Source organism: Clytia hemisphaerica, unplaced genomic scaffold, assembly GCF_902728285.1.
Source record: "Clytia hemisphaerica strain Z4C2 unplaced genomic scaffold, Clytia hemisphaerica genome assembly, whole genome shotgun sequence".
In the NCBI taxonomy this organism is placed as follows: domain Eukaryota; kingdom Metazoa; phylum Cnidaria; class Hydrozoa; order Leptothecata; family Clytiidae; genus Clytia; species Clytia hemisphaerica.
In genome coordinates, this window is record NW_027104338.1 from 1,375,106 (window position 1) to 1,401,301 (window position 26,196).

Below are 26,196 nucleotides of genomic sequence, written 5' to 3' on the forward strand. Positions count from 1 at the left end.
TTTTTAAAAAGACCAAAAAGTAATATCTAAAAGCGGTTTACTTAGGGGGTATGTAACTAAGTGTTTCAGAATTGTTATAAAAGATCTGTCATTAAGGAAGAAATATTTTAGTTTTGTTTTTGAGGCAATCCCTTACGCGATTCCAATATTTTCTCCCCAAATGGTAATTTAGTTGAGTAACTTAGTCAAAACCTGTATACAATATACTTACACCGGAAAATAAGGGTAGATTTCCTTCAGTCCGACATTTAGACAGGAAAGTCTTGTATTTCCACATAGAGCGGCGTATCGTTGGGGTTGCTAGATAATAAGTAGCCGTCCCAAACAACGGATAATAATGAATCAATATCGCTTTATCGCCAACCGTTAAATTCAGTTTCTGACCATTCGAGTCTGTTAATTTACCGTCTTTGAAAAAGATTTTCGTTTTATAAACAGTGGGTTTCTTGGCACGATGGCGTCGAGAACGACCGCCATAATAAAGCCCATATCGTCCATCATTCTGATAAGATTGACTGCCGTATGGGTTACCAGGCCTTCTGACTTGAGCAACACGATTTTTCGTATACGAGTCTTGACGGCGAGGAGGGCCAACATCCGAGGGCGATCTACCTCTCGATTGATATTGATACTGCATGGGATTGACAGCTAAACCTAAACCTTGACCCAAACTGGCCTTGGCATGCTTCATTTTTCGCATGATATCTTTCACATCTTCTTTATTATAGCCAAAATCCGTGCCTTTCATACTGTCTCTTTTATTGTAAAGGGGTCCAGAATTTTGATTAGTTTGAGTATCAATAAAAGCCATTAATTTACGAGAATTAAAATGAATCTTCTCATTTCTATTGAATTGGACAGAGCCAGACTTCCCTGTACCCTTTTTACCAATATGATGTTTAGCCTTTGCTTTCATTTTACGTAAATCAAAAGAGCCTTCTTTAGATTTTAGCCGTTTTAGTGAAACTTTCTTCCTAACAGCTATATAGTCATCATTATAGTTATCCCTTGCTAAGTCGGTCCCATATCCCTCGTCCTCATCGCGTAGTTCAAAACCTTCCAAATAATGATAATGGGAGTCTGTTTGGCGCGGTGTTTTACAATTGGTATATCTAGTCATATGTGTGAGTTCAGTGTAATCGGACGGATAGATGGAGCTCTCGTGCATCAATTTAACACCTTCATATCGCTTCGGCATAAAGTCTAAAACGTAAGTCGGATTGTAATGGATTCTGGGTAATAAGTTGGTGAAATCCGACATATCCACTGATTTGAGTTTAAAAAAATCTTCACGATAATCGTACATGGTGAATGAATTATGTGTTCGATTGTAGTAGTAAATACTATTGGTGACGTCAAGATCCTCCAAACCTTGACATGCCTTTGTCACCGGTATTAGGTATCTATAGTCGTTTACGTCATGGATTTGTTCTTTCACATCGATGTAGCTTGAAATGTAACTAGCATTTATAGTTCGGATGTGATCCCAGGTTGGAGCTAGCCAGGTTAACAGTACATGGTCTTTGTAAGCTCCTTGTTTGTGTAACACTTCTACATAATATTTATTATTTTTGTTTAATAGAATTGGTTTTGAGATTTGTGAAGGATAAGCTTGGAAATCAGCAATTTTTGTATTGGCAGGGTCTTTGAAGGTACCAACGCTGGCAATTAGTTTCATGTGGTTTGGATTGTCAGAGGAACTTAACCAGACCTCACAATTGTCGTCACATGAAACAGCGAACGTGAATTCTCCTGAAATTTGAAATAGAATTCGTCAATTATGAAAATTAGCACAAGATCCCTCCCTACGTCTTTGGATTTTCTTGCCTGAAATCTTCGAATAGTTAAGATCATGAAAAAGTTTTTGTCTATAAACCGCCTTTAGTGTTGCGCTCTGTATATCAAGCCCCTTTTAGGTTTCTGCGATTGAGATTAGATTCAACCTCCCTGTTTTCGGACTTATCAAAATGTATAGATGGATATAGATATTCATGATTTGTCAAGTTACGTAATTTCTACCATTATGGAAATAAATGTTCTGTCGAGGTGATCCCTGACGCAAATCGAGCGCTTGCTTTCGAAGTAGCAAAATTAAAACAACTTAAACAAAACCTGAAAAACCACTATTGACTTAACAGAATTAAATATACCTGATTCTGGTGGATGTAGATAACCAAAGATTCGTTGTCCATAACCAGTCTCATAGCGTTGTATATAAAATTTGGTAAGGCTTGATACTTCGGATGGATAGTACGGGAAATGAATGTTTCGTTTCAAATCTTCAATACGTGAGCCACAAAAACTACCCCAAAAGTGCACGTTCAAGAAGCCATTCTATGAAAAATTCACTGTCTTATTAATAAATATTATTTCACTATAGGCATGCAAATAAGAGAAAGTTCTATTTATAAATTCTATTTCCTCTTTTCCAGTTGAAAGAAAAAGATAATTTCAAAAATAATACCTCTAGGGAAGATATTTTAAAAATTAAACATTCTACTAGAACCAAAAAAAATAATTCACTTTTTTTACTGACTTCAAAATCAGTTTTCAGATTTTTTATATATGTTTAAGATTAAAAGTTAAATCCCTCCAAAAAAAACTGGACTATTTGCTCCTTTTTAGTGAGTCTTTTTAGTGAGTGTTTTTAGTGAGCTTTATCTCTTGAGCTGAATACATATTATTGAGAAAAAAGATGTCTTGTTAAAAAACTTACAACTGATTCTGACGGTTTCATTTCCACGTGATCATTTTGTTTATAATGTGCTTTTCGTCGCTCTTTTACTGGCGGAACGCTGGTTTCTGTCTTCTCTGGTGTAAACTCTGTCGGGAAATCCCAATTTTCAATTTTAAACTCCACATCATGGACCGGCTCAAATGGATTGTTCTGTAATATAAAATAACAATGAGATCAGCACATGATATTATTCCAGTAGAACGGGACAGTTTAAGAGTAGCTTTGACTCAATACTTCCCCATATTACATACCCAGAATCAGCAAAAGCCACCCTGGAACTCAATCCTCTTTAGGAAAATATAGCTACCAACTCTTCCATTGGTAAAAACAGCGAGGACTTCAACCCGTTTAAAGACAAGTGATTCTTCAAACCCATGGATTGACATAATACAAAGCCCATAACTCCAACCTTATTGAATCTTTTGAGCTATAAACGCTAGAAATTTAAAACCCCATCAATAAAAGAAAGAGATTTTCATCCCCATTGGCATAAAGTCCTATCACAGTTTGGATAATATCAGTCTTTTCAACTTTTTGTGGCAAGAGATTTTACAGCTTCCTGTCAATCTGCTTCGTATGATGTGGATCTTCAATTCGATTTGAGGAAAGGATATTTTTTTTCTGATAATTTGCACCAGCGTTTCAATGAAAATATTTTAAGTTTAAGTATTCAAGCACTTTAGACAATCATTTGAAACAGGTTGAAAGCATGTTTTAATACAAATAAATTTTTTTTACCAGGTCAGGCTCTTTTTTAGTTTGGTATTGTTTGACAAGTAAATCAATCTCTTGCATCCATATCTCATGATCGTCTGAGTTCTGATGTCTTTTCGATGCTAAGAAAAGAAAAGTATACTAAAATAATGATAAAAAACAACCATCAGCACGCATCGTACAATTGGAATGCTGTCTTTCCATAACCCTTAGTCAATTCTTGTTTGACGTCGATAAAGGCGTGCACAATATGTGTTATACAAAACAGTAAGTTTTTCTTGTGACTCAGTCAAAATTGATGAATTCTGCGAGAAATTTCAGGCTCAACATAGCAGAAAATAAAAAAACAAGTTTCTTTGCTGTCGAGTTCAACTGTAGCAATACAATATTCCTTTAAAGTGCTGTTCGATGGGAAGTTATGGAAAGAAACCGATCTGATGTGATCTGCTGTGATAACGACTCGCATAACATTTGATGCAAAAAGCGACCATCCGAATCAAAGATCAATTCTCAACGCAGTTTTTGTCTCGGACAATACATATTGTCCTTAAATCTCTTCATCAGAACATACTCTCAATTCAATTTCTTGAAAGACTGCTTTATGAAACCGATATGACACTAAACTTGGTGATTTTCTTTTTTTCCAGTGGTAAAATTTTCGAAATAAGCAGAAATAAGAGGCTTTGTCTTCGATCCTAAAGGATAGTTTCTATCCCTTACAGGGCTTATGATAATTGTATAGCCTCTGCTAATATGCTTCAGTCAGCACTGTCTTTATACCTAATTCTTTAAGATTTTCAAATAGATAAAATTAAAATTACAACCATCTCATTTTTAAGGATCTTTTACTGTTACAGAGTAAATACCTGGAAACAATTTTTGCAATGGCTGTGTTAAGATTTCAAAGTGGTCAAAATGAGTTTTTGAATGATATGGCGTGACAATGAGAAAATTAATGAATTTATTAGGTAGTCCCTAGTACAAGATTTTAACGGCGCAAATGAGGCTATTAACAGTTTGGCGTGATCGTGAAAACCACAATCATTATATGAACAGAAATATATGCCTATTTTTATTTATTTTTTAGTTCTAGGGGGTTCAATTTTGACTTCTTTTTTTCTGGCCTAACATGCGGAGTCACATTATGAAACTTATAGCTTAAAAAACTTAAATTGTAAAACATCTTACCTCACAACCATATATTCACTTACTACCTACGTATTTTTTATTTATATCAATAGCAAAGACTGGTCCTGGCCGGCTACATCCAGTATTTTTTGAAAGCAAAGTGTATTTAGCTCTAATTTCTATCGTTGTAGGCTTTTGAGAAAAAGTCATATTTCTACAAAGAATCATTCTGAAATAGGGCCATTTTGAAGCATATTTAAGGACAAAAAGCAAAATGTTCTTAATGGTTGCTCCTTCTTGGTCACTAAACTATAGACTACTCTGCACATAGACATGGAGTGAGACTACGAAATTACCAGTGTGTATTTATTTCATTTAAATATTCATTTTCTCACAGGTGATTGAGAAAATCAATTTCTAGGCACAAGTGCGTGAAATCTGAAAAAAATGTCCCGCTAAGAGGGCCAACAGTCTTTCTTGTGTATTCTTCGTTCACCAAACTCAGGATTTGGCAAACCAACATAACAGATTTAACAATCTGACTATTTGTTTTGGTGAACCATTATTGTAGCTCAACAATCATTGATATTAATTATGATGATGTAGGTACACGTATTATGTGATTAATATACTGAAGTTGAACTTGAATATGTTACAAATTATAAAACAAAGTTCAAAATTTCTTCATTTAACTTTCCTTTTTTTGCACTAGGAAGAAATGTTAGAATGATAAAGGCTTTAAAATGTATCAAACAGGCTTAAATGAGAGAGGTGTACCTTTATTGCACCTTTTTCAAAAGAGGTCTGTTAGAATTAAAGAATGTACTTGGGCCACTATTTTGGATAATCCTCCTTTGAATAACGCTCGTTAGAATTGAGTAATTTGTTGCTAAAAATTGAATTTCAAAATTCAACTTTGTAAAGTAAAAGTTTTTCAAAAAAGATACCTTTTCGAATTTTGTCTCCTAATAATTCATCTTCGGTGATAGGTTTACTAATATAAACAATACCAATAAAACTTGCAATCAAAACCAAAACAAAGACAATCCGCAAAACCATATAACACCTTGCCATGATCTTGCTGATTCATTCATTATTTCTCTAGTGATTATTTATAATCTATAGGACATTATTTACAAATCTAAAAGTAAAAAAAAACAATCATTAGTGACTGGAAGTTGCTAGATTAAAACATAAAAATTATTGACCATGGGGTTAGTTTTGAAAACAACTTTTTCAGGCTAGAATATTATAGTGTGTTCAAGATATGGAAAAAATACCAGCGGGAGAAAAAAGGTTCTGGAAACATTTCTCAAATCCCCAATTTCGATTAACGCAATAAAAGTTGAAACTTTTCCATGCAGTTCCATGTTTCACTTTTTTGCACCAATTCTTCAAAATGAAAATATTTAAGATTTTTAAAGTTCTTCTTTTATTCAATGATTTTATTTACGGTACTAAATCTAACTCTCGCATCAAATTTCTGCTTTCTTATGAAAATTGAAGATTAGAAAAAGTCTACACCTTAGGATCACGGATTGAAACAAATAAAAGATGAGATTTTACAGCCGCCCATCAGGCAAGGCACTAAAGTGCCACAGCCGCCAAAAAGGAGATGGTGGAAATTAAATAATCAGTCCGCAAAGGAGCGAAATGAAGCAATCAGTAGAAGAGACCACTTTCGTTTTTGTTGCAAATTTTGATATAAACTTCTTACAGGGATTACTTGTCAATGTGATGTGTCAACTTGTCAGCATTGTATTGTTGCAAATGGAAAGATAAGAGAGGTAAGACTAGCCTAGTTTCTAATCCTGATATAGGAGTTTATACTGTAAGCTTGGGAAATACCGTGACGCAAGAAATTAACAAAAAAACAATAAAAGATCAAAGAGAAAAGCCGTAAGTGGGAAAAAATGATTGTTTGCCAATCTTGGGGATTTGTCAAACTCGAATTTAAGTTAACAGGTTTCATGAGTTTTCCTGTGTATATATATTATGAAGACTCCCCAGTTTAGCAAACATGAAGAAAAACTCACCCCCTAAAAACATATTTAGATTGCTTTATTTTGATCAATCGCAAACGCTCGTTAAAGCGCCAAATATTTCATTATCCAATCACGGCAATATCCATTGTTTTATTTTGTCCAATCGTTTGAGAACTTAAGATGAGAAAAAATTCAATCCTTAGAATAAACGATTGAAACAAATAAAGTTATATGACTATTTGTTATCCAAGGCGCAGAAAAGCCATTGGCGCCAAAAATATAGGCCAGTCGTTAACCTTTATCATGCACGACAATCTTATTGTTTGAAATTTAAAAAAATTTTCTGATGGAGAGGATTAATGTAGATTTGTCTAACCTCGACATACGTCTTGTTATCTCTACACCGGACCTGCAAAATAGTTAAAACAAACCTTTCATTAAATTCTTGGTATATATTATTCTTATGGAACAAGTTCATCGATCAAAGTTCAACTAAGATTGCAATTCTTACAATTAAAAAAGCAGCCAAATGAGGGATAAGCAATTTTACACAACACATAAAACGCATGAAAATGTTCTTGTAACGTAGTTGTCTAAGAAAACAGCTATTTTTTTTAGAATCTTCCTTACAATCTATTTTTTCTATTTATAAAAAGTAGATTACTGACGTGTGGAAAGGAATTTCGGCATGACTGATCCTTTTGTTTCAATAATAATATCAAAGCGGGAATCAATTTTCATCTCCATTCTTTCTTTCCTTTTTCTTTCTTATCAGTTCACGCTTTCTCTCACTATTTCTCTAACGTCTGTCTCATATGCATGGGGCTCCGAGTTCGATTCAAATGGATGTCCAATTTTTTCAATTTTTTTTGTGATTCTCTCATCACTTTAATTTTGTATCACATTTTCATTAGAGTGAAGAGATATTGACGCGTTATGTAATGTTAATTGCTATTAGTAATTATGCGTTCAATTCGAATCTATGATCTGTTCCCTCCTAGTGAGGAGTTTAATACTCTTATAACAACCGTATTTTATAAGCATTGAACACTGAAATTCAAATAACGACCACGCAAGAAAGATAAGCAAACGATTGGATCAAGTGCCAAACATTTTGACCCGGAAATCAATTATTATTCTGCCTTTAAAGTATAAAACGTGAAGTTCAATGATTCTGAAAGAAGTTATTTGACGATTCTCTTACAAAGAATCACTTGCTCGCTCACTCGCTCGCTGGCTGAAAGTGAAACTGAAACTGTCGGTCAGCAAACACAGGCGCAAACACAGGCGCAAACGCCTATACCCGTTCTTCTATATCTCAGCCTTGAATAATCGCTTGTGGCAAAAAAAAAAGTTGAAGAAAAAAAACTTAAAAAAGTTCTTATTAAGTGATGCTATCATAGCTTATCTAAACCTTAGACAGAGAGCGGAGGTAATATATGCTAGTTACTTGTTTGATTGACCTTCATTATAAAAGAAAGAGAATTAAAAAAAGAAAATTGAAGAATTGAAAAATTGGACACCCATTAAAATCGAACTCGGAGCCCCATGCATATGAGACAGACGATCTAACCGCTTGAGCTAACCACGCTTTGAGCGTGGAGAGGGAAAGCGTGAACTTATAAGCAAGAAAAAGGCAAGAAAGAAACGAGAAGAAAATTAATTCCCCCTTTGATGTTATTATCGAAACAAAAGGATCAGTCATGCCGAAATTCCTTTCCACACGTCAGCAATCTACTTTTTATAAATAGAAAAACTAGATTGTAAGGAAGATTCTAAAAAAAATATAGCTGTTTTCTTAGACGACTACGTTTTGTGTCCATCATTAAAATTTTACAACTTTATTACGCTTCAAGTCAAGTGATAAAAATAATTCACGCATTTAGTCGACCTGGTTTCCCCATCCTTTATTTATCACAAACACATGCTCTAGGAACTAAGAGGCTGCACGCACATCATGCACGAGAATCGTCGTGATGGCCAGTATGGCGGTCACATCAAAAGGAAACTGGGTTACGACCCACTGCATGGTGCGAACATGTTCAGGCCATGTTCGGACAACAAAAAAATAAAACCACATCTGTCCAAACAAGTCAAAAATGGCCTGTAATCTTGCTAATACCAAAAGATCATATGTTTTGAACTTTAAAAGAGTTTTGATGATAATAATTACATTAAGAATCACAAAAACAAAATCAATAATTGAAAAAATTGGACACCCATTGGAATCGAACTCAGAGCACCAAGCGTATGAGACAGACGTCCTAACCGCTTGAGCTAACCACGCTTTGGAAGTAGTGAGGGAAAGCGTGAACTGATAAGAAAGAAAAAGGAAAGAAAGAAACGAGAAAAAGATTAATTCCCGCTTTGATGTTATTATCGAAACAAAAGGATCAGTCATGCAGAAATTCTTTTCCACACGTCAGCAATCTAGTTTCTATAAATATGAAAACTAGATTGTAAGGAAGATTCTAAAAAATAATAGATGTTTTCTTAGACGACTTTGTTTCTATATTTTACGTATGGGGAAGTGGAAGAAAGATTTACAAAATAGAAAAGTTTCGTTTGGGTTAAAGAATCAATATTGTGAATTTAAGTTTCTATTTTACGATTTTTCTACAGAGCCAAATAAAGATTTTTTCTATTGTTCTTACTCGATTGCCTTCCATTCCGTAGGTATGAGGCTATCGAGACAATAATGTGACGAATTTGGTTTGCGGGAAAACGAAATTTAACATTGTTCTAGGCTGCATGGGACTGTTGATATCTGACCTGTATTTTCACTTAGGCGGTCATCGAAAAAATGCTCTGTTCGCGTCGCAACGGGTGTTAAAAATGCATGCGGGAGGATGGGCGGTCAAAAACATTCCCAGGTTTTTTTAATCACGCCAGTAACTCAAGGGCGGGTGGTAACGCGAGCAAAACAATTTTTCGATGGTTGTCAGAGCAATTGAGAAAAAAGCTATACTTTAAAAGAACAAATTGCTTTTCCCAGATTTTTTTCCGCATCTCCGCACCGAAAAATCAGCGGAAAATTTGATGCGGGCGAGTGACGCGAATAGAACAATTTTTCGATGACCGCCTTACTGATACTTACTTCTAACAAGTAGTCATAAAACTTTATTTTTAACTTTTTTGTTTTCATTCAAAATGACTGGACGCCGATTGGAGAATTAGAGAACGCCCGCCACCTAACCGCCTATCGCATGGTGGGATTAGATAACGATTACACACTCTGCTGCGCGTGTGATGTCAAACGCTCCATCTTTTGCCACTAATTTGGTCTGATTTAAAAGCCTACTCGGTACGAAAGATAAATCTTGTACCGTCAACTGCTCTAACTTGGGACTATCTGACAAAACATGGGACGGCAATTTGGCCACCATTTCACCGAACCTCCAAAGTCATTTGATTTGAGTAAATGAACGGCGTATTAAAAATATACACGATTTCTCTTTCGACTTTCGCACTGAGTAGGCTTTTAAATCGAAATATGAAAAAAATCCGTAGTGGAACACACGCGAGTGTCTGTGCACTCTAGGAGGAACGAAGAAGTATGATTGATAAACTTGGTGGAGTTATCATAACAAATTTGTTGTCAAAGAGATTTAAAAGTACGTGAAAATACAGGCCAGATATCAACCAGTCCCATCACACTGCTGTTATGGTGTACATTCCAGCCAAGCCATATTTTATCATTCTACAGAAATCCCCGCTTGAAAAATCAAAACATTGATACGTGGTCGAGTTTACTAAATTTTGCCAAATTAAAATGCGGGAAAATATCATATGACGTATGACCACGGCTCCCGTTCACTCCAATCATGATTCTGATCACGTGATATAGCTTGATGTTTTGACTTTTTTAAACCAATGAAATCATTTGTTTATACCGCACTAAAGGCTTTTCTATATTACCGCGCAAAAAAACCGGGGGTCAACATGAACTTTAAAGCCTGCTGCGAGAAAGGGAAATGGTTTTGAAGAACCAAATATATACAAAAAGGTTTTGATATTATCCACGACCCACGGCATGGCCCAAACATGTTCGGGCCTGTTCGGACCATGCTCGGGCCACAAAAAAGTATTATTGAATCGGCCCGAACATTTTTTTCGGACCATGTTCAGGCCATGTATTTACAATTGATTTATTTTAATTTACAATTATCATCATCCATTGTTAAATATTTTCATTAGACAAATTCAAAGTTCCAAATACCAGTTTGATTCACAAAGTTGTATAACAGTACAAAAAACGATCCAGAAAAATTCTGCTTCGAATAGGAGAAGACCACGAGAAAAGGGAACGGGATAAAGAATAAAAAGAAGACCATATTATGTATAAAGTCAAATCATTCTTTTTAATAATTTTCCTAACTTAATTGGAAAATACCAGACGATCTCAATCGAACAGAATCGACGATTGAACCAGTCGAACCAAATCGAATGCAATCGACCGATTGAAATTCGATTGTCGAACGCAATTGAATCTCAATTGAACGTCAAAATTCTGGGTAATATTCGATTGGTTCGATTGTTGTTCAAGAGGGAATGTTTGTAAACATAGAATTTTTTTTCATAACAGTTATTTGGGGGGTCAGAATTAGGCAGTGGTGTCGGCTTTAGGACCTCTCACGGTACTGAGGCTAGAATATTTTCTTTATTTTGACAAACAAAAGGTTCAAGGTTTGTTTACTTTTTATTTTACTGCATTTCTGTTTTATTCTGCTGTAGTAGGCCATTGAAAACTCCTGGTTTTTTTTGTCAGTGCTGGCTTGGCAGCCATTTTGAATTTTTTTTTTGACGTCTGCTGTACTCGGCAATTTCGTGACCTCTACAAAATCGACAGTTTTGCCCGCCTGAGGGGAACAGCAGTGATCATGTTTATCGTCCCTGAGCAGTTGACGGCATTTTTTAATACGCTGTTCATTAACTCAAATCAAATGACTTTGAAGGTTCGGTGAAATGGTGACCAAATTGTCGTCCCATGTTTTGTCAGATAGTCCCAAGTTAGGAGCAGTTGACGGTACGAAAGCCACATATATAGAATATAAAGAAGAAGAGACCACTTTCCATTTTATTGCAGATTTCGATATAAGAATTGCATGAGGAATACTTCTGTCAATGTGTATTATGTGTCAACTATGTAAGCATTTTATTGTTGGAATAGGAAATAGAAAAGACAAGTCTAGCCTAGCCTAAAATTGTCAGCTGTTAGGGCACACACAGGGCCAGGGGGCATAAATTTGTATCAAAAGATAAGATAAGATAAGATAAGATAGATAAGATATTTTCTTTTTTTAAGGACTCGTTAAAAACTATATACATTTTGTAAAAACCACCATACGGCATGATAAATATCTGGAGAAGCAAATTATATAGCTTCACGAGAGGCAAAGCCATAAGGTTAGCTACTAAAAGCTAGAAATTATATGGAAACCTATTCACTAAAACCGTAAATAATAAAAATACAGCACTTTTTATGCTGCAAAAAGGTATCATGTCAGTTTGATAATATAATATCTAACAAAATAATGATATCTAACAAAAATGAAAATAAAATCATCTAATGGTTATATACAGTCAGGCACATCCTAGCTGGGAGACCCTTCTACTCTGTTTGTGTGATTTCAAAGTATAGCATTTAGTCAAAACGAATAATAATATAGAAATAACAGAGTTAGGGTGGTCAGGCCAAAATTTTCCCCTCAAATTTTGAAAACCAAACTAATTTTATTTGAAAGTCCTTACCTTTGTGAGAAAAATGAGGGGTCATTTGTTAAAATTGGTTAAGTAGTTCCAAAGTTATTCCATTTTCAAACCACAAAAAAACACCTTTTCAAAGAATCGCCTCCTTACACCACGCCAGCAAGAAATAATTTTCGGAAGCACCAAAATCGCGCCAAAAATGGCGGATGAAATCTAGTCTTCCGTGTGGCGGGCGTGAGGAGTTTTGCTGGCGCGGTCTGAAAATCGGCCCGATGACTGTTAAACTTTAGCCTATCGCTAATGAGCTGGAAATGATAACTAAAAACAAATTTTACCAATGAAAAGCTGAAACCCTTAGCTTTCCAACCATATATGGTAGCCCTGATAAAAATTTCAGGAAAGTGCCGAAAAATCGAAATTTCTTCTTTTTTCTCGATTTAAAGACGGCCCGTAGATTATCGAAAAGGCTACCACGTGACAAACTAAAGTACTATCTTTCCCGCGTTTTATAAAAAAAACCGCGAGTCTATAACTAATCCAGCTCATTAGCGATAGCCATTTGAAAAAATGGTGGTCAAGGTAGACGGTGGTGCCACGAATTCCGAGTCGCCATTTTTTCACCTTGATGTCTAATAAATGGTATATCTTTTTATTGAAGGTAGGTAATGGGATGGGGTTTTTTTCTTTGTTTTCTCTGATAAATTCTGAGTATTTAAAAAAAAGAATGAACAAGTTTGGAGTTGTTAAGGATAAGTTATGATGGATGGAATGTTCTAATTTTGATTTTCGACTTTTTCCACGCAAAAAATCCCGACAAGTGCGCACCCTAACAGAGTAGCCGGGTATTTTTGTAGATGCCAAATCTGGTCGCAGAATTCTATTGGCTGTTAAACAATTGTTGAAATCACGTCATATTATTGTTTTGATTGGAAGTGCACGAACCTGATTGGCTAACCTTATCAACGGCTTTCTTGGTACGAAATTCAAACTAAATGTAAACAAATTCAAACTGGGTCAAAAATACCATACTCTCAATGAGTAGCTTCTGATGGGATTATTTCTTATGTGGTGTAAGTTTGAATAGAGAGTATGGATCTCCAGACTAGGCACATCCTGGCAAATGAACGGGGTATTTTTCACTTGCGACCATTGGCAAATGAACGGGGTCGAAAACGAAAGTGACGTAATAGCGTCGAATACCCAGTTTAATTGAACCGGGTTGGAAATATTTTGCTTCATTTCAAAGAACTGCATAGATGAAATTTTTTTTCCATGGGCCAATTTTGTCTTCGAAGATTGAAGAAACTTTTAATGAAAAAATAAAGTTCCCAGTTTTCTTCGTTTTTTCCCTTTTTCAGTTTGAAGTTCATTTTTATTCATTTTCACGCTTTTAGCCTGAGACGTCCTATCTCATTTACACTGGGTGACGAATACCCCATGCAAATGCTCACCCCGTTCATTTGCCAGGATGTGCCTGACTGATATAATGTAATAAATCAAAAACTTTTTTAGAAATAAAACCTAAATACTGGAGACACGAGGAAAAAAATAAAATAAGTCCCTATAGTGAAAATGTAGTAGGTGAGATAAAGGTTAAATATAAAACGTCAAAAGGACTGATGATGAAAAAAGAAGAAGACTCTGCATAAGAGGGGGATAAGATAAAGAGAAAAGAACGAGAGAAGGAGGGCAAGCTGTCAAATGGAGCAGTTACGCTGACTGGTTGTATTGATGACATGTCAAAGGTGGTCACAATGGTTGCAGATACCTGAGAAGAAACAACAATGAAAAACTTATTAAAAATACATGCAAATTCTATTACCCATCACGTTAATCTGATAAAACATTTCACAGCAGCACAAAACAGCATGCATGCATCGTGAGAATTTTTTGTACTTTTGATCTCCCATCTTGAATTTAGAACGTAAACATTCTAATTGGTGTACATATTTCGCCGACTATAAATACTCAGTGCTTTTATCTGGCAGGAATATCGTTCTGTAGTTTACAAAGAAAACCTACATAAAAATGTAAACAATCAAAATGGCGTCTTGGAAAAGCAGAGATTGTAAGTTTTTCGCTTTCGTTTTCACTAAAATTTAGTGAATATTGGACTGTCTACCTTGTTTTTCATGAATTCAAATCCATTAAATGATCTATGACTTTTTCATTACCACATGTGAACCAAAAAAGGAAATATTTTCTTGTCAAATGTCTGATTTTTTCAATCTTAAATTCAAAATTGTTATCATTTTTTTTATTCCAAATTTCAGCTAGTAGAGTATCTTATAACAAACTGGGTCAAGATGACTCTACTCTTGAACACGAAAATGATAGAATGGTCAACAGTCTTGCAAGCAAAGTTTCTACTATTAAAAATGTGAGTTTAACATGAATTTAACTTTCTGTGGTGCCATGGCCAAATTCTGTTTCTGACATTAATATTAATTTTAAGCGAGAAATTAAAATAAGATAACATAGGATATGTATTTTACTCATTCAAGTGAAACTATGATCATGGATAAAATCTAAAGTCATAATATATATAATTTTACAGTGATTTCAACTGACAATTCCTGCATTAATACCGTGCAGTTACATCAAAATGCCTCAAAAATGTCAATATGAAAATTGCGTAATCAGAGAACGTATGTCTCGCTCATTATAAAAAGGCCGAGAAAACTTTCAATAATTGGATTGTAACATCGAGTTAAGTCTCCTTTGTTAAGTCACCAGGGGGTAAATAAAACAGACCTTGATACATTTATCGTTCGTTTCAACTTGACGATTCGTTTAAAACTCAGCCTCCTAAATATTTGGGGTAGGTAAAATATGTACAAAGAAATTCATACTTTTCCAACCCGGCGAATCTTTAAAAAAGAAGCGAACAATAAAATATAATTACCCTTTCCAAATAAACCTCTTCGGTGGCGAGCGTATTCTACTCTGACGTAATTGTAAAATTTATGTGATGGGAGTTTGACATAGTGATGTAATGTTGTTTGGGGAATTATGAAGTTCTCTGGAATTTCGATTGCATTTATTCAGGTTGATTTTTTATGACTTCTAATGGTACTTTTTCTAACGAGTTTGATTACTCTGTTCTCACACTTATGTCTTTTTTTTTCGCGTCCTTTTCCGTGATTACTTTTATTTATATTTTTAAAGACAGGTAAGAAGGCATATTGATGTAACTGCCGTGAGATTGGGTAACTTGCATCAGTGGAGGCTAACATGCATAGCCCTCAAATGAAAGACCTGACTGGTCATCAAAATACAACTACGCAGCTCCTCTCGCAGCTCTAGTCTACCATTTTTGTTTTGACTTTACTTTGTATTTTAATGACCAGCTAGTTCTTTCATTTGAGGGCTATGCATGTTAGCCTCCACTGATGCAAGTTACCCAATCTCACGGTACTATATATGCTTAATTTATCTTCACCATATAAACAAAGTGAAAATATCTTAGAAATAAATAAAATCTTAGGGATGGATGGACAAACTATCCAGGCCAGGGTTATGCGCAGCCAAACAGCCAAATTATTTGTTTTTTAAGAAATTTGTTATTATTTTTTCTACTTTTAGCAAATGATGCAAGAATTGTAACTTTGAAGCCCTATAGCTATTGATTGCAAATTTGGGATTTGTGATTTTTAAAAATCTAGATATGCTCTAACTCACCCGAGTAAATGTGTTAAAATAAAAATAAGATGGATAAATATTCTTAGGTCCATAATGTTTATATTATATTAGGGTCATTTTAATTAACTCGAGAAGGAGGTCATGATTGTAGCAAGCTAGTAACGTAGTGGTCTAAAGAAACAGCTATTCTTTTTTAGAATCAACCTTACAATCTAGTTTTTATATTTATATTTGAATTTTATATTTGAATCACATTTCATGGGAGTGAAGAGATATCGATGCGTTATCTAATGTTAATTGCTATTAGTAATTACGCGTTCAATTCTAATCTATGATCTGTTCCCTCTTAGTGAGGAGTTTGATACCCTTATAACAACCGTATTTTATAAGCATTGAATACTGAAATTCAAATGACGACCACGCAAGAAAGATAAGCAAACGATTGGATCAAGTGTCAAACATTTTGACCCAGAAATCAATTATCATGCTCGCTCACTCACTGGCTGAAAGTGAAAGTGAAAGTAGTGAAACTGAAACTGAAACTGTCAGTCACCAAACGCAGGCGCAAACGCCTATACCCGTTCTTCTATATCTCAGCCTTGAATAATCGCTTGTGGTAAAAAAAAGATAACCTAACTTAAAAAAGTTCTTATTAAGTGATGCTATCATAGCTTATCTAAACCTTACACAGAGAGCGGAGGTAATATATGCTAGTTACTTGTTTGATTGACCTTCATTTTAATAAAAAGAGAATTAAATAAGAAATTCGAAGAATTGAAAAATTTGACACCCAGAGGGATCGAACTCGGAAACCCATGCTTATGAAACAGATGCTCTAACCACTTGAGCTAACCACGCTTGGGGGAGTCTGAGGGAAAGCTTGAAGTTATGAGAAAGAAAAAGGAAAGAAAGAAACGAGAAGAAACTTAGTTCCCGCTTTGATGTTATTATCGAAACAAAAGGATCATTCACGCCGACATTCCTTTCCACACGTCAGCAATCTAGTTTTTATAAATATAAAAACTAGATTGTAAGGTTGATTCTAAAAAAGAATAGCCGTTTTTTTAGACCACTACGTTATAGGTTAGTATTCTTGTAATAGCCGACTTGTGAGCTAACCAGGAAAGGTATGAGCTTGAAATTTGACATGGATCTTTCCATCCATAATGCCTGCCAGCACCCAAAAAATTATAGCCTTAAACTTTGTAGAATTCCCAGCAGGAGGGGGGGGGTTAGGGTATAATTATGGAGAAATTCACCAGTTTCCCTCACTTCATTCTTCATCTCAGTCTTGTATTTTACAAGGAAAATAACTAACGTCTGATTTCTGTATTTTTAAAGGAAAATTACTTGTCTTGTATTTTTGAGGGAAAATAACTAACATCGCAGCTGATTGGGCCATTCTGAATCCATTTCTATATTATATGCAAGATATTCACTTAAAAAAAAATTTCACCTCAGCTCAAGCGTACTCTGGACTTGACTCAGAGAGGCAGCGAATTTTAAAAAGGAAATACTTTCCTTGCGAAATACAGTGAACATATAGTCAGGTAGAATTACATAACTACCCCAGACAAAAATGGTGTAGAGATTAAATATTGCACAGGGGTCCAGGAACATGTCAGGATTCGCCAAAAAAAAAAGCCCTACCCCCAAGAAGATGGGAACACCCTCAAATCCATAATGGCGAGCATGGTACTTTTTTCTACAACTAATTAAGGGGGACCCTTGATAACTGATTTTCAAATTGATTTTCAAATCAAAAATAACTAGACAGGGAACACCCTCTTGATGAGTAGATGAAAAAAATGGGGTCACTTTTGAAATTTGGACCACGTGGTCCCAAGATATGACCTCTAAAGTCCATTTTGATGACGTCAGCTTTTTTAGTAAGAGCAATAAATTTGAACAGCGACATGCTCATCATGTAGCCCTGATCACGGGCTTTCAGAAAAATATATTGTTCAATATGTTTATATCAGCCGTTGGCGAGATATAACGATTATAAAAATGGTTAAAACGCTTATTTTTGCTGAATCAGCACTTTTTTTCGATTTTAAAATCATTATATCTCGTTATTATTCCTGGACCTATGTGCAAAATTTCATCTCTGCACCATTTTTGTCCCGGTTTTGGTGGTTTATGACCTAATTCTACCTGACTAATACTTTAAGTATAGTCTATGACAACCTGGTTAAGTTAAATTGAGAAATAGATTGTGGTATTTTTCATTTTGTGATTAGATCATGATTGAAAATTTCATTTAGGATTTTAATTTTTCATTTCATTGTTGTTTTAAGTCTGCTTTTCTAAGCATGTTTGTTTACATTAACCCAATTTCGTTCTATTTTGACTAGTATTCCTTTTGCAGCAAAATTTTAGGTTTGTGTCAGGTTGAAATTTGAGAAATTTATATGGGTATATGGGGGGAACTGATATTTTCAGAATTTTCTGGGGGGAAAGCAAAAAATAGGGGGGAAACTAAAAAACTGAAAAGTCATAGGGGGAAAAAAAGAGGGGGAGTTTTAAAAAAATCAAGAATTTGGTGGGGGGAACAAACGCTGGAGAACAGAAATATTTTTATTACTTTCTTTTCTCAATAGATTGCTATCGATCTAGACAATGAAGCAAAGTACCAAAATCAATTTTTAGGTGATATGGTAAGTATAAAGTAAAGCAATAGTTGTGTTAGTCTATATGACAAACTATTGAATAATAAATTTCTCCAGCATAAATTAGTTTCCCTCAGCCAATGCAAACAGAATAAATTATCGTGTTATGATTAACAGAATTTACCGAAAGGACCGTTACGTTCTCCCAAACAACTATCCTTATACTTCAAGTTTTTTGTGAAAAATCCAGCAGACTCGTTATCAGAGTTTTTAAAAAAGATAGAGGCACACTGTTCCAACAATTTCAAAATTGGCTTTTGAAAAAGTGAGTGAACCCATTGTAAACTTTAATTCCTGTTAACAAGGCTTTTTTAATCTTCGTTCCCATCAAGAGAAAAGTTATTTTTCATTTTTCTGATTTTAGGGTAACGATTTTGACAGTGCTGGCGGCTTTTTGGGCTCAAGCATGAAACGTTTGAATGCTATGGTAGCATCTGGGTCAAGCAATCGTAAACTAATGTGTTACATGGTGTTTTTTCTTGTTCTTATTTTCTTCATTTGCTATTATTTGGTTGGAAAACTGAGCCGGTGAAAACTGAATTATGGTAAAATTTGTATTTCTGTGATTCTATTGTCTTATCTTTTTTTAACATGAAGATTTTAAAAAATTATTTCTTTTAGAACACTGGATGTTTCTTTGAATCTAATCAAAGCCAAAGATCTAGAAAATACAATCACCATTTTTTAATTTTCTCAAATTTTACCTCAGCTCTTTAAAGCTGGGCGTCCACTGAAAAAATAAGTTTGTTGCAAAAAATAAATCCAGACACTTGAATTAAAAAACATCCCATTGATGACATGGCAGTTTTTCAGGGTTTTTTCGATACCCCTGGACAATATATCTTCCATCCCCTATGAACGTTTTTTTCTGGAAGAACCCAATTTAATAAAGTATAACATGCACCTTTTTTCAAACCATGTAGAAATTTGGAGTTGGGAATTCATTGGTTAGAATTGTACTGTTTGTTGGTGTCAATGATTGTATGAAGATGAGGACCCCTTGATCAGAACATCACTGTTACGAATAAGATGAAAAGTTTCGGAAGCATAAGAAGCATAAGAAATAGTAAATCGTGTCATTTGAACAAGTGCAGTTAAGATGACCTTTACTGAAAGAAAACTATTTTACATTCTAAACCGCGTTATAAAATTGAGGAAAAGGGAATACTCTCCATCGATGCAAATTTTGAATAAACTATATCACGTTTTTTAATAATCAGTGTAGCGAAATACAGCCGATAAACTGCGAGCCGATGAAGAGTTGAATTTGATAGCCTAAAAGCAGAAAAAAGAAAAGAGCTCGAAACAGTAATGATAAGATTCGATATTTTCTTTCAATAACTTATCCATTAATTCTAGCGTTTAGAAACACAATATTGTTTATAGAATAGTTAATTTTTAAGAAATAATATTTATTTTTATCAACTCGGTTTTAAGTTAGTAAAAGAAAAATCTAAATTCAGATATTATTGGAATACCTTTTTTCCAGCTCCCAACGACTTTGATTTAACGTGTATGTTCGATGAATTTTGCAGAAAAAATCTATTTCTTGTCATAGAATTCCTTATGAGGTCCATATATGCCATTTTCATTGAAAATAGCTTCTGTGTATCCGTTTTTGAGATAAGGACAATCTTCTCCAACTCTCAACTTGTTGAAAACATTAGTCTGATACATGGACCATTTGACTCCGGCTCTGTTGGACCATGTGTATTTTTGAGTGGATTCATCGTAATCAATGTGAACGTAATGCCAATCGTTTTTGCCTTTGAGGTCGTATTGGTGATTCTTAAAGTCTCCACATAACAATGGATTTCCAACTATAAAGTGAAAAACAAACTATGATCGATGTAAAACTTTGACTTTACCAGTTAAGTTTAAAATCCCTTAAGATGACAATTTCATCATTAAGAAAGCAAAAATAACTACCAACTCATCATTCTTTAATTATGATTAGAGGCCTTAAGTTGGTATTGGTGAAAATATAAAGATAATCTTTTCAGGTGAACTTTGTTTTTACCATTCAATCTAGAATCATTACCTTTTCGTGAATACAGTTCGTTCCATGGTCCATAAACTCCATCAGCAGTAAAATTTGCAATTGTATGTCCCGTTGAGTAATAGGGACAATCTTGTCCAACTCTCAATTCACCAGACTTGCTTGTAGGATACAATGATCATGAGATACCTGCTCGATTGGACCATGTGTAGCTTTTTGAAGCAGCATTGTATGTAATTGTGACGTAATGCCAATCATTCTTTCCAGCTCCTTTGACGTATTGGAGGTTTTCAAATGTACCGATGTAAGCAGGGTTTGCAACTGTGAAAATAAAAAGGAATGAATATAAATAAGCGAATAAAAGTAGGGAATGAATGGTTGTTAAGAAGTACCAACCAAGAATCAACCATAAACCTTGTCAGGGACTATTTTTGCTTTAAAAATGAAGAAGCAATGTTTGAAATCAAAGTATTCTGATGTTGCAGAATTCAATAATAAAGCAAAATTAAAATTGAATTATTACCTGCTACTGTCGATAAAACGTTTTCAAAGACAATGCATGAAAAAGCAATGGTTAATATCATGTTCAACTTCATTCTGCTTTTGATTAGTGTTTGTTGCTCCGTGTGTTTTTTCTTTGATTTTCTTCTTTATTCCACTGCTTCTTACTGCTACTGGTCTCTCAATTTGAATGATCAACTAGAAATTCAACCGTCTATTTATACCAAAATCTTAGGGGCACAAAATCTTCCTTTTTCCTTGCGAAACTCTCATTAACATTAAACTTTGCTTTGAAAGTAGAAAAAGTAAAATTTTGACTTCATTATTGAGTTAAAGCATTATTATGCAATAATTAAGCTGTTAATTATGCTTTACAAACGTCATTGCGTGACAAATTTCTATTTAATTTGATACGAAAGTTTTTCATTGAAGTCTTTTAATAGCTGAGGTGTAGGTCATTGTTTTAACTGCCCTGCATTAGTAGAAATAAAGACCTTACATGATGAAGAATTTTCCTTTTTAACAAAAGGGCATACAGTAGTCAGGTTATTTCAATGTTTATCGGATTTCCATTTAATATCCATACAGGTGGACCAACTTTTCAAAGTAAAAAACAAAAATCTTGAAAATATGTGGAAACCGCCTGGAAAAATAGAAAATTTCGCCAAATAAATGAGGGTGGACAATCTAAGATAAGTCATTTACCCTCTCAAAGTTTTAGATTAATTTAACCCCCCTGGAGCATTACTCTTAGGCTCCAATTAAAGGGGGCCCCGCTTGTTAATGTATCGAAAAATTTTCAAACTCTCTGATCTTATTAGAAACCCCCCCCCTGTTTATTAATTTTAAAGAATATTTTCAGCTTTCGAAGAAGGTCTAAATAGTTTGTTCTAAATAGCTTGATTGGACTACCCACAATTTCAGCCCCAACCTCGTTCCCTGCATATTATCAGCTTTTTTATGCTTACTGATAGCGCTAGATAATAATGTAACAGGCTATTCTCTGGCCTCAATCAGTAACGTAAATAAAGCCTGGAATACACGGGGACGAGGTTGTTTCAGCCCCACTAGGAAATTCACTTTGATTTTATCCCCATTCGAAATGTTTAAAAATTGCACTCCATAATCATGCCCACTTGATTTTTTAACGTTGGAACAATAGAATTTCTATAACCATTGGGTTTCAAAAAAGCCCCACCGGGGCTGTGATTAAGCTGTAAATTTTGTAAAGAAGACTAGAACATAGGAACAAGGGAAAAAGACGTATGGATAAGGTGGGAATATTCATTTCGACGAGAGGTTTAATTTCCTTAGTAGAAGTAAATTTTTAGCCTATTTACAAAAAGTCGCTAAAAATTTCTTCCTTTTTTCATCAGAACATAACATCGCTGCCTTAATGACTTTTTTTAATTAGTTTTCGATTGTATGTCAATCTATTGTCTGAGTCTTCAACAACCACAACGCTAAAATTTTAATAGGTCTTTCGCAATTTTGAAAGTGGAAGAATTTTTCAAAAAGATATTTATAGGAAATATGACACCTTCTTCAATCACGCTTCTTAACCTGTTAATGAGTTTTTAATTTTAGTTTTTAACGTAAGTAAGGTCATTTAGAATAAATCTGATGAGCAAGATTACATAATGGGCTTTTCCAGAAAAAATCCGTTCATGGGGGGGGGGGGGGTGGAGGATATTATTTTTTTCATGAATTACCCCTGAACATTGTGATTTTTAACCCCCTGGACAAGGGTTATACCCCTGGACAAACATCAAATCAACCCTGTGGACACAAAAAGATTACCCCTGGGCATTGCAATTTTTTGGTATTTTTTTTTCAATACCCCTGTACAATTCATCCTCCACCCCCCATGAACGGATTTTTTCTGGAAGAGCCCAATACAGGAGAAAAGTTGAATAAATTTTAACTCCCTTTTATCATGAAATCAATCTTTGTATACAAGAGGTGACAGGAACCCCACGTCAGTCGAATTTTCTCGACATTTCATTCACTTATTCACATTAAGTTTTTGGAAGGACTGATCATGAATCGTGAATTCCTAGAGAAATCATCTGATTGGTCCTTTACAACGGAAAAAACCAAGACTTTTGCTAGGTGAAAAACGAGATCTTAATAGTTAGCTGTTCATATCTTTGGCCAGTATTCTTCGAATATTTCGCTAACATACCCTAGTTTATCGAGGTCTCTCAAAATGCTGCAAAAGGGAAATTGAGCTGTAATTGAGCCTTTCTGTCGGGGGAAATGTATTTCATACCTGCTCTACGAAAGTCTGGAAGTTTAAGGAAAATTTACCTCAAGCGAGTATTAGGGATACGAATTTGCTACATTTTCAGCTTATTTAATAAACTCGTGTACTGCTGTATGCCATTTTCAATTTGCAAGGGGAAAAAATCACAAATCTGTGGCAAAGCTCCCTTCACAAGAAAGATACGATATTTTGGTTGCCATACGTAAGAATTCAAGAATTTTTTGCTGTCTTTGTAAAACTTATGTATCAAACTATCTGAAAATTTTATCTACGTAGTACAAAGGTAGTTGCTTCGGTCGTTGCTTCAATCCATGAGCGGGCCATACTCAAAACTTCTTTACAGTAATGGTGCTTGACTCTTAACAATAAAGAGAATGATCAACGGTAAGTGGAGCAATCTAGGGAGAACGAGTGGCGTCCTCCTCTACCAATCGGGCAGATAGCTATCGTAAGTAGAGTTTTCGGCTCGCCTCTGACTGTGGTCGCAGACAAAAATATCTATGACTGCGGTGACGTAGAAAATAATCATGTACTAATCAAATGAAATAGTCTAATAAAGTGCGATTTGAATTTGGCGCACATGTTATTGATTTTACGGTGTATTGGTGTATCCTCGTGGTTGTTTCTTCACTTTGATCATGAAAAAGATATTTTCTGGGTTGTCCTTCTGTCTTACAACGTTAGCCAAGCTGCACAGAGAATCATAAATCTGTTTCATATCGAAAAGCATCGAAACTATCAAAATGGTAATTGAAGACATGGTAGTGACCACTTAATTGGTGTAATTAAAAAATTGCATAAATTTTCCGTCGTTTCCGTGTGAAATTTATGATAAAAATGAGAGTTTCTATAAGGAAAATGGAAGATTTTGCGCCCCTAAAACTTTGGTATAAATAGACGGTGTTGAATTCAAGTTGATCATTCAAATTGAGAGATCAGTAGCAGTAGAAGCAGTGGAATAAAGAAGAAAATCGAAGAAAAAACACACGGAGCAACAAACACTAATCAAAAGCAGAATGAAGTTGAACATGATATTTACCATTGCTTTTTCATGCATTGTCTTTGAAAACGTTTTATCGGCAGTAACAGGTAATAGTCATTTTCAATTTCACTTCATGTTCTGATTTGTTAAAAATTAAAAATAAAGTACAATGAATGAAAAATGAATTTTACCCTTTTGCGCTAGAAACTTCACTTTGGTACAGCTACAGAGGTACTTTAAACCCTCCCGATGAAGTTCATTTTTTCTTCTTCATCTTCATTTTCTAAAGATTTAGAATTATTTTTCTAAACAATCCTAGTGCTCTGAATCATCTTTTCAACAATATATAATATGTTACATTTGAAATATTGGTTAAAAAATATGGTAAGTAAAACAAAAAATAGACTTTGGGTTTATGTTTATGGTTGAATCTTAGAAATCAAAGCATTCATCCGCTAATTTATTTTTATTTTCACAGTTGCAAACCCTGCTTACACATTGGTACATTTGAAAACCTCCAATATGTCAAAGGAGCTGGAAAGAATGATTGGCATTACGTCACAATCACATACAATGCTGCTTCAAAAAGCTACTCATGGTCTAATCGAGCAGGAATCTCATGGTCATTGTATCATACAAGCAAATCTGGTGAATTGAGAGTTGGACAAGATTGTCCCTATTACTCAACGGGACACACAATTGCAAATTTTACTACTGATGGAGTTTATGGACCATGGAACGAACTGTATTCACGAAAAGGTAACAACTTTAAATTTACTTGTAAATGGAAAAAAATCATCTTCAAGAATTTTAGCTTATTCTTGCTCAAATCTAATCAAGGGCTTTGATCATGATTAGAATTCACGAAAAAGTAACGATTTTAGTTCAGTTGAAAATGAAAAGTTACAATTCAGCTTAACTTGAAATTCATCCATAGTAAAGAGATTAAGAATATCTACATTATAGTTTATTTTTTTACTTTGTAGTTGGAAATCCATTGTTATGTGGAGACTTTGAGAATCACAAATACGACCTCAAAGGCAAAAACGATTGGCATTACGTTCACATTGATTACGATGAATCCACTCAAAAATACACATGGTCCAACAGAGCCGGAGTCAAATGGTCCATGTATCAGACAGTGGCGGCCTGGCAGGGGGTGCAGTGCACCACCCAGAAAGACCTGAGAGGGGCGCCAAAAAAGCTTTTCAAGGGGGCGCCAAATTTCTTTTTGATGTTTGGTTGGGCGATTTAGCGCCCTTTGACACGTTTTTAGCGCCTTCTATAAGTGCAATGTAAATTTTTTTCGCCTGCGGCGCTTCGTTTTATTCTACGAATTTTTTCAAAACTACTATCAACAATGAATTGCGAAAAGTCAAAGCAAGAGAAGTGTTGTGTATCCACCAGGGGTTAAAGAGGATGCTCAGCCCCAAAATAAGAGATTGATCGAAACTGCTAACTGTGGTTTTTGTGGTCTTACAGTATGCGGACTAACTTTCTCCTTTTTAGAATATCTTTTAAGCTGTTTGACCTTTCTTACACCAAATTTTTTTTGCCTGCGGCGCCACAATTACAGAAAACCCTTATTCCTGCCAACTTTCGAATTTCAGCCATTGATCATAAATGAAGAGTAAAGTAAGACCAGGAAATAACATGGAAATAGATATCCAGTTATCATTACCACCACCTTCGTATAAATAAGAGTTTGTTAACTCAGAGATTCCGGGCGTTACTTTCAACCAGTCACTGCTCTTACAGTTTAACATTTTCACTTAATGGTGGAGGGCGCAATTAAGGACAAAAATACCAGGGGTGCCAATTTCATAATTTGCACCACCAAAAAAATTAAGCCAGGCCGCTA

The 26,196-nt window shown here is 34.8% G+C and overlaps 2 protein-coding genes and 2 long non-coding RNA genes across 4 annotated transcripts in view; 2 read left to right on the forward strand and 2 right to left on the reverse strand.

Annotated features, from left to right (window-relative positions):
- The window catches only part of LOC136817902 (beta-1,4-N-acetylgalactosaminyltransferase 3-like), a 74,492-nt gene that overhangs the window by 9,578 nt on the left and 38,718 nt on the right, over window positions 1–26,196 (reverse strand). Inside the window, exons 2-6 of the mRNA XM_067074233.1 lie at window positions 5,527–5,720; window positions 3,476–3,573; window positions 2,717–2,887; window positions 2,151–2,334; window positions 212–1,752 (exon numbers count right to left, since the gene is read on the reverse strand). Coding sequence (XP_066930334.1) covers window positions 212–1,752; window positions 2,151–2,334; window positions 2,717–2,887; window positions 3,476–3,573; window positions 5,527–5,653 — 2,121 coding nt within the window. The 5' untranslated portion in view covers window positions 5,654–5,720. The remainder of the gene's footprint in view (window positions 1–211; window positions 1,753–2,150; window positions 2,335–2,716; window positions 2,888–3,475; window positions 3,574–5,526; window positions 5,721–26,196) is intronic.
- On the forward strand, window positions 14,239–19,551 carry LOC136817898 (BET1-like protein). Its single transcript, XM_067074231.1, has 5 exons — window positions 14,239–14,341; window positions 14,547–14,653; window positions 18,519–18,575; window positions 18,952–19,132; window positions 19,511–19,551. The coding sequence occupies exons 1-4, from the start codon at window positions 14,317–14,319 to the stop codon at window positions 19,117–19,119; spliced, it is 357 nt and encodes a 118-aa protein (XP_066930332.1). The 5' UTR covers window positions 14,239–14,316; the 3' UTR covers window positions 19,120–19,132; window positions 19,511–19,551.
- LOC136817900 (uncharacterized) lies at window positions 19,903–21,260 on the reverse strand. Its single transcript, XR_010848168.1, has 3 exons — window positions 21,110–21,260; window positions 20,629–20,907; window positions 19,903–20,407 (listed from the first exon to the last, which is right to left on the reverse strand). It is a non-coding gene; the product is annotated as an uncharacterized lncRNA (long non-coding RNA).
- Window positions 24,307–25,469, forward strand: LOC136817899 (uncharacterized). The gene is made up of 3 exons (XR_010848167.1): window positions 24,307–24,442; window positions 24,814–25,094; window positions 25,322–25,469. It is a non-coding gene; the product is annotated as an uncharacterized lncRNA (long non-coding RNA).

What these genes read in the sequence shown, in the direction of transcription:
- LOC136817898 (XM_067074231.1), top strand. Translation starts at nt 14,317, where the DNA reads ATGGCGTCTTGGAAAAGCAGAGATT. An exon ending in GTCTTGGAAAAGCAGAGATT is followed by an intron (nt 14,342 to 14,546) that starts GTAAGTTTTTCG and finishes TCCAAATTTCAG; the next exon opens with CTAGTAGAGTATCTTATAAC. An exon ending in ATCAATTTTTAGGTGATATG is followed by an intron (nt 18,576 to 18,951) that starts GTAAGTATAAAG and finishes TTCTGATTTTAG; the next exon opens with GGTAACGATTTTGACAGTGC.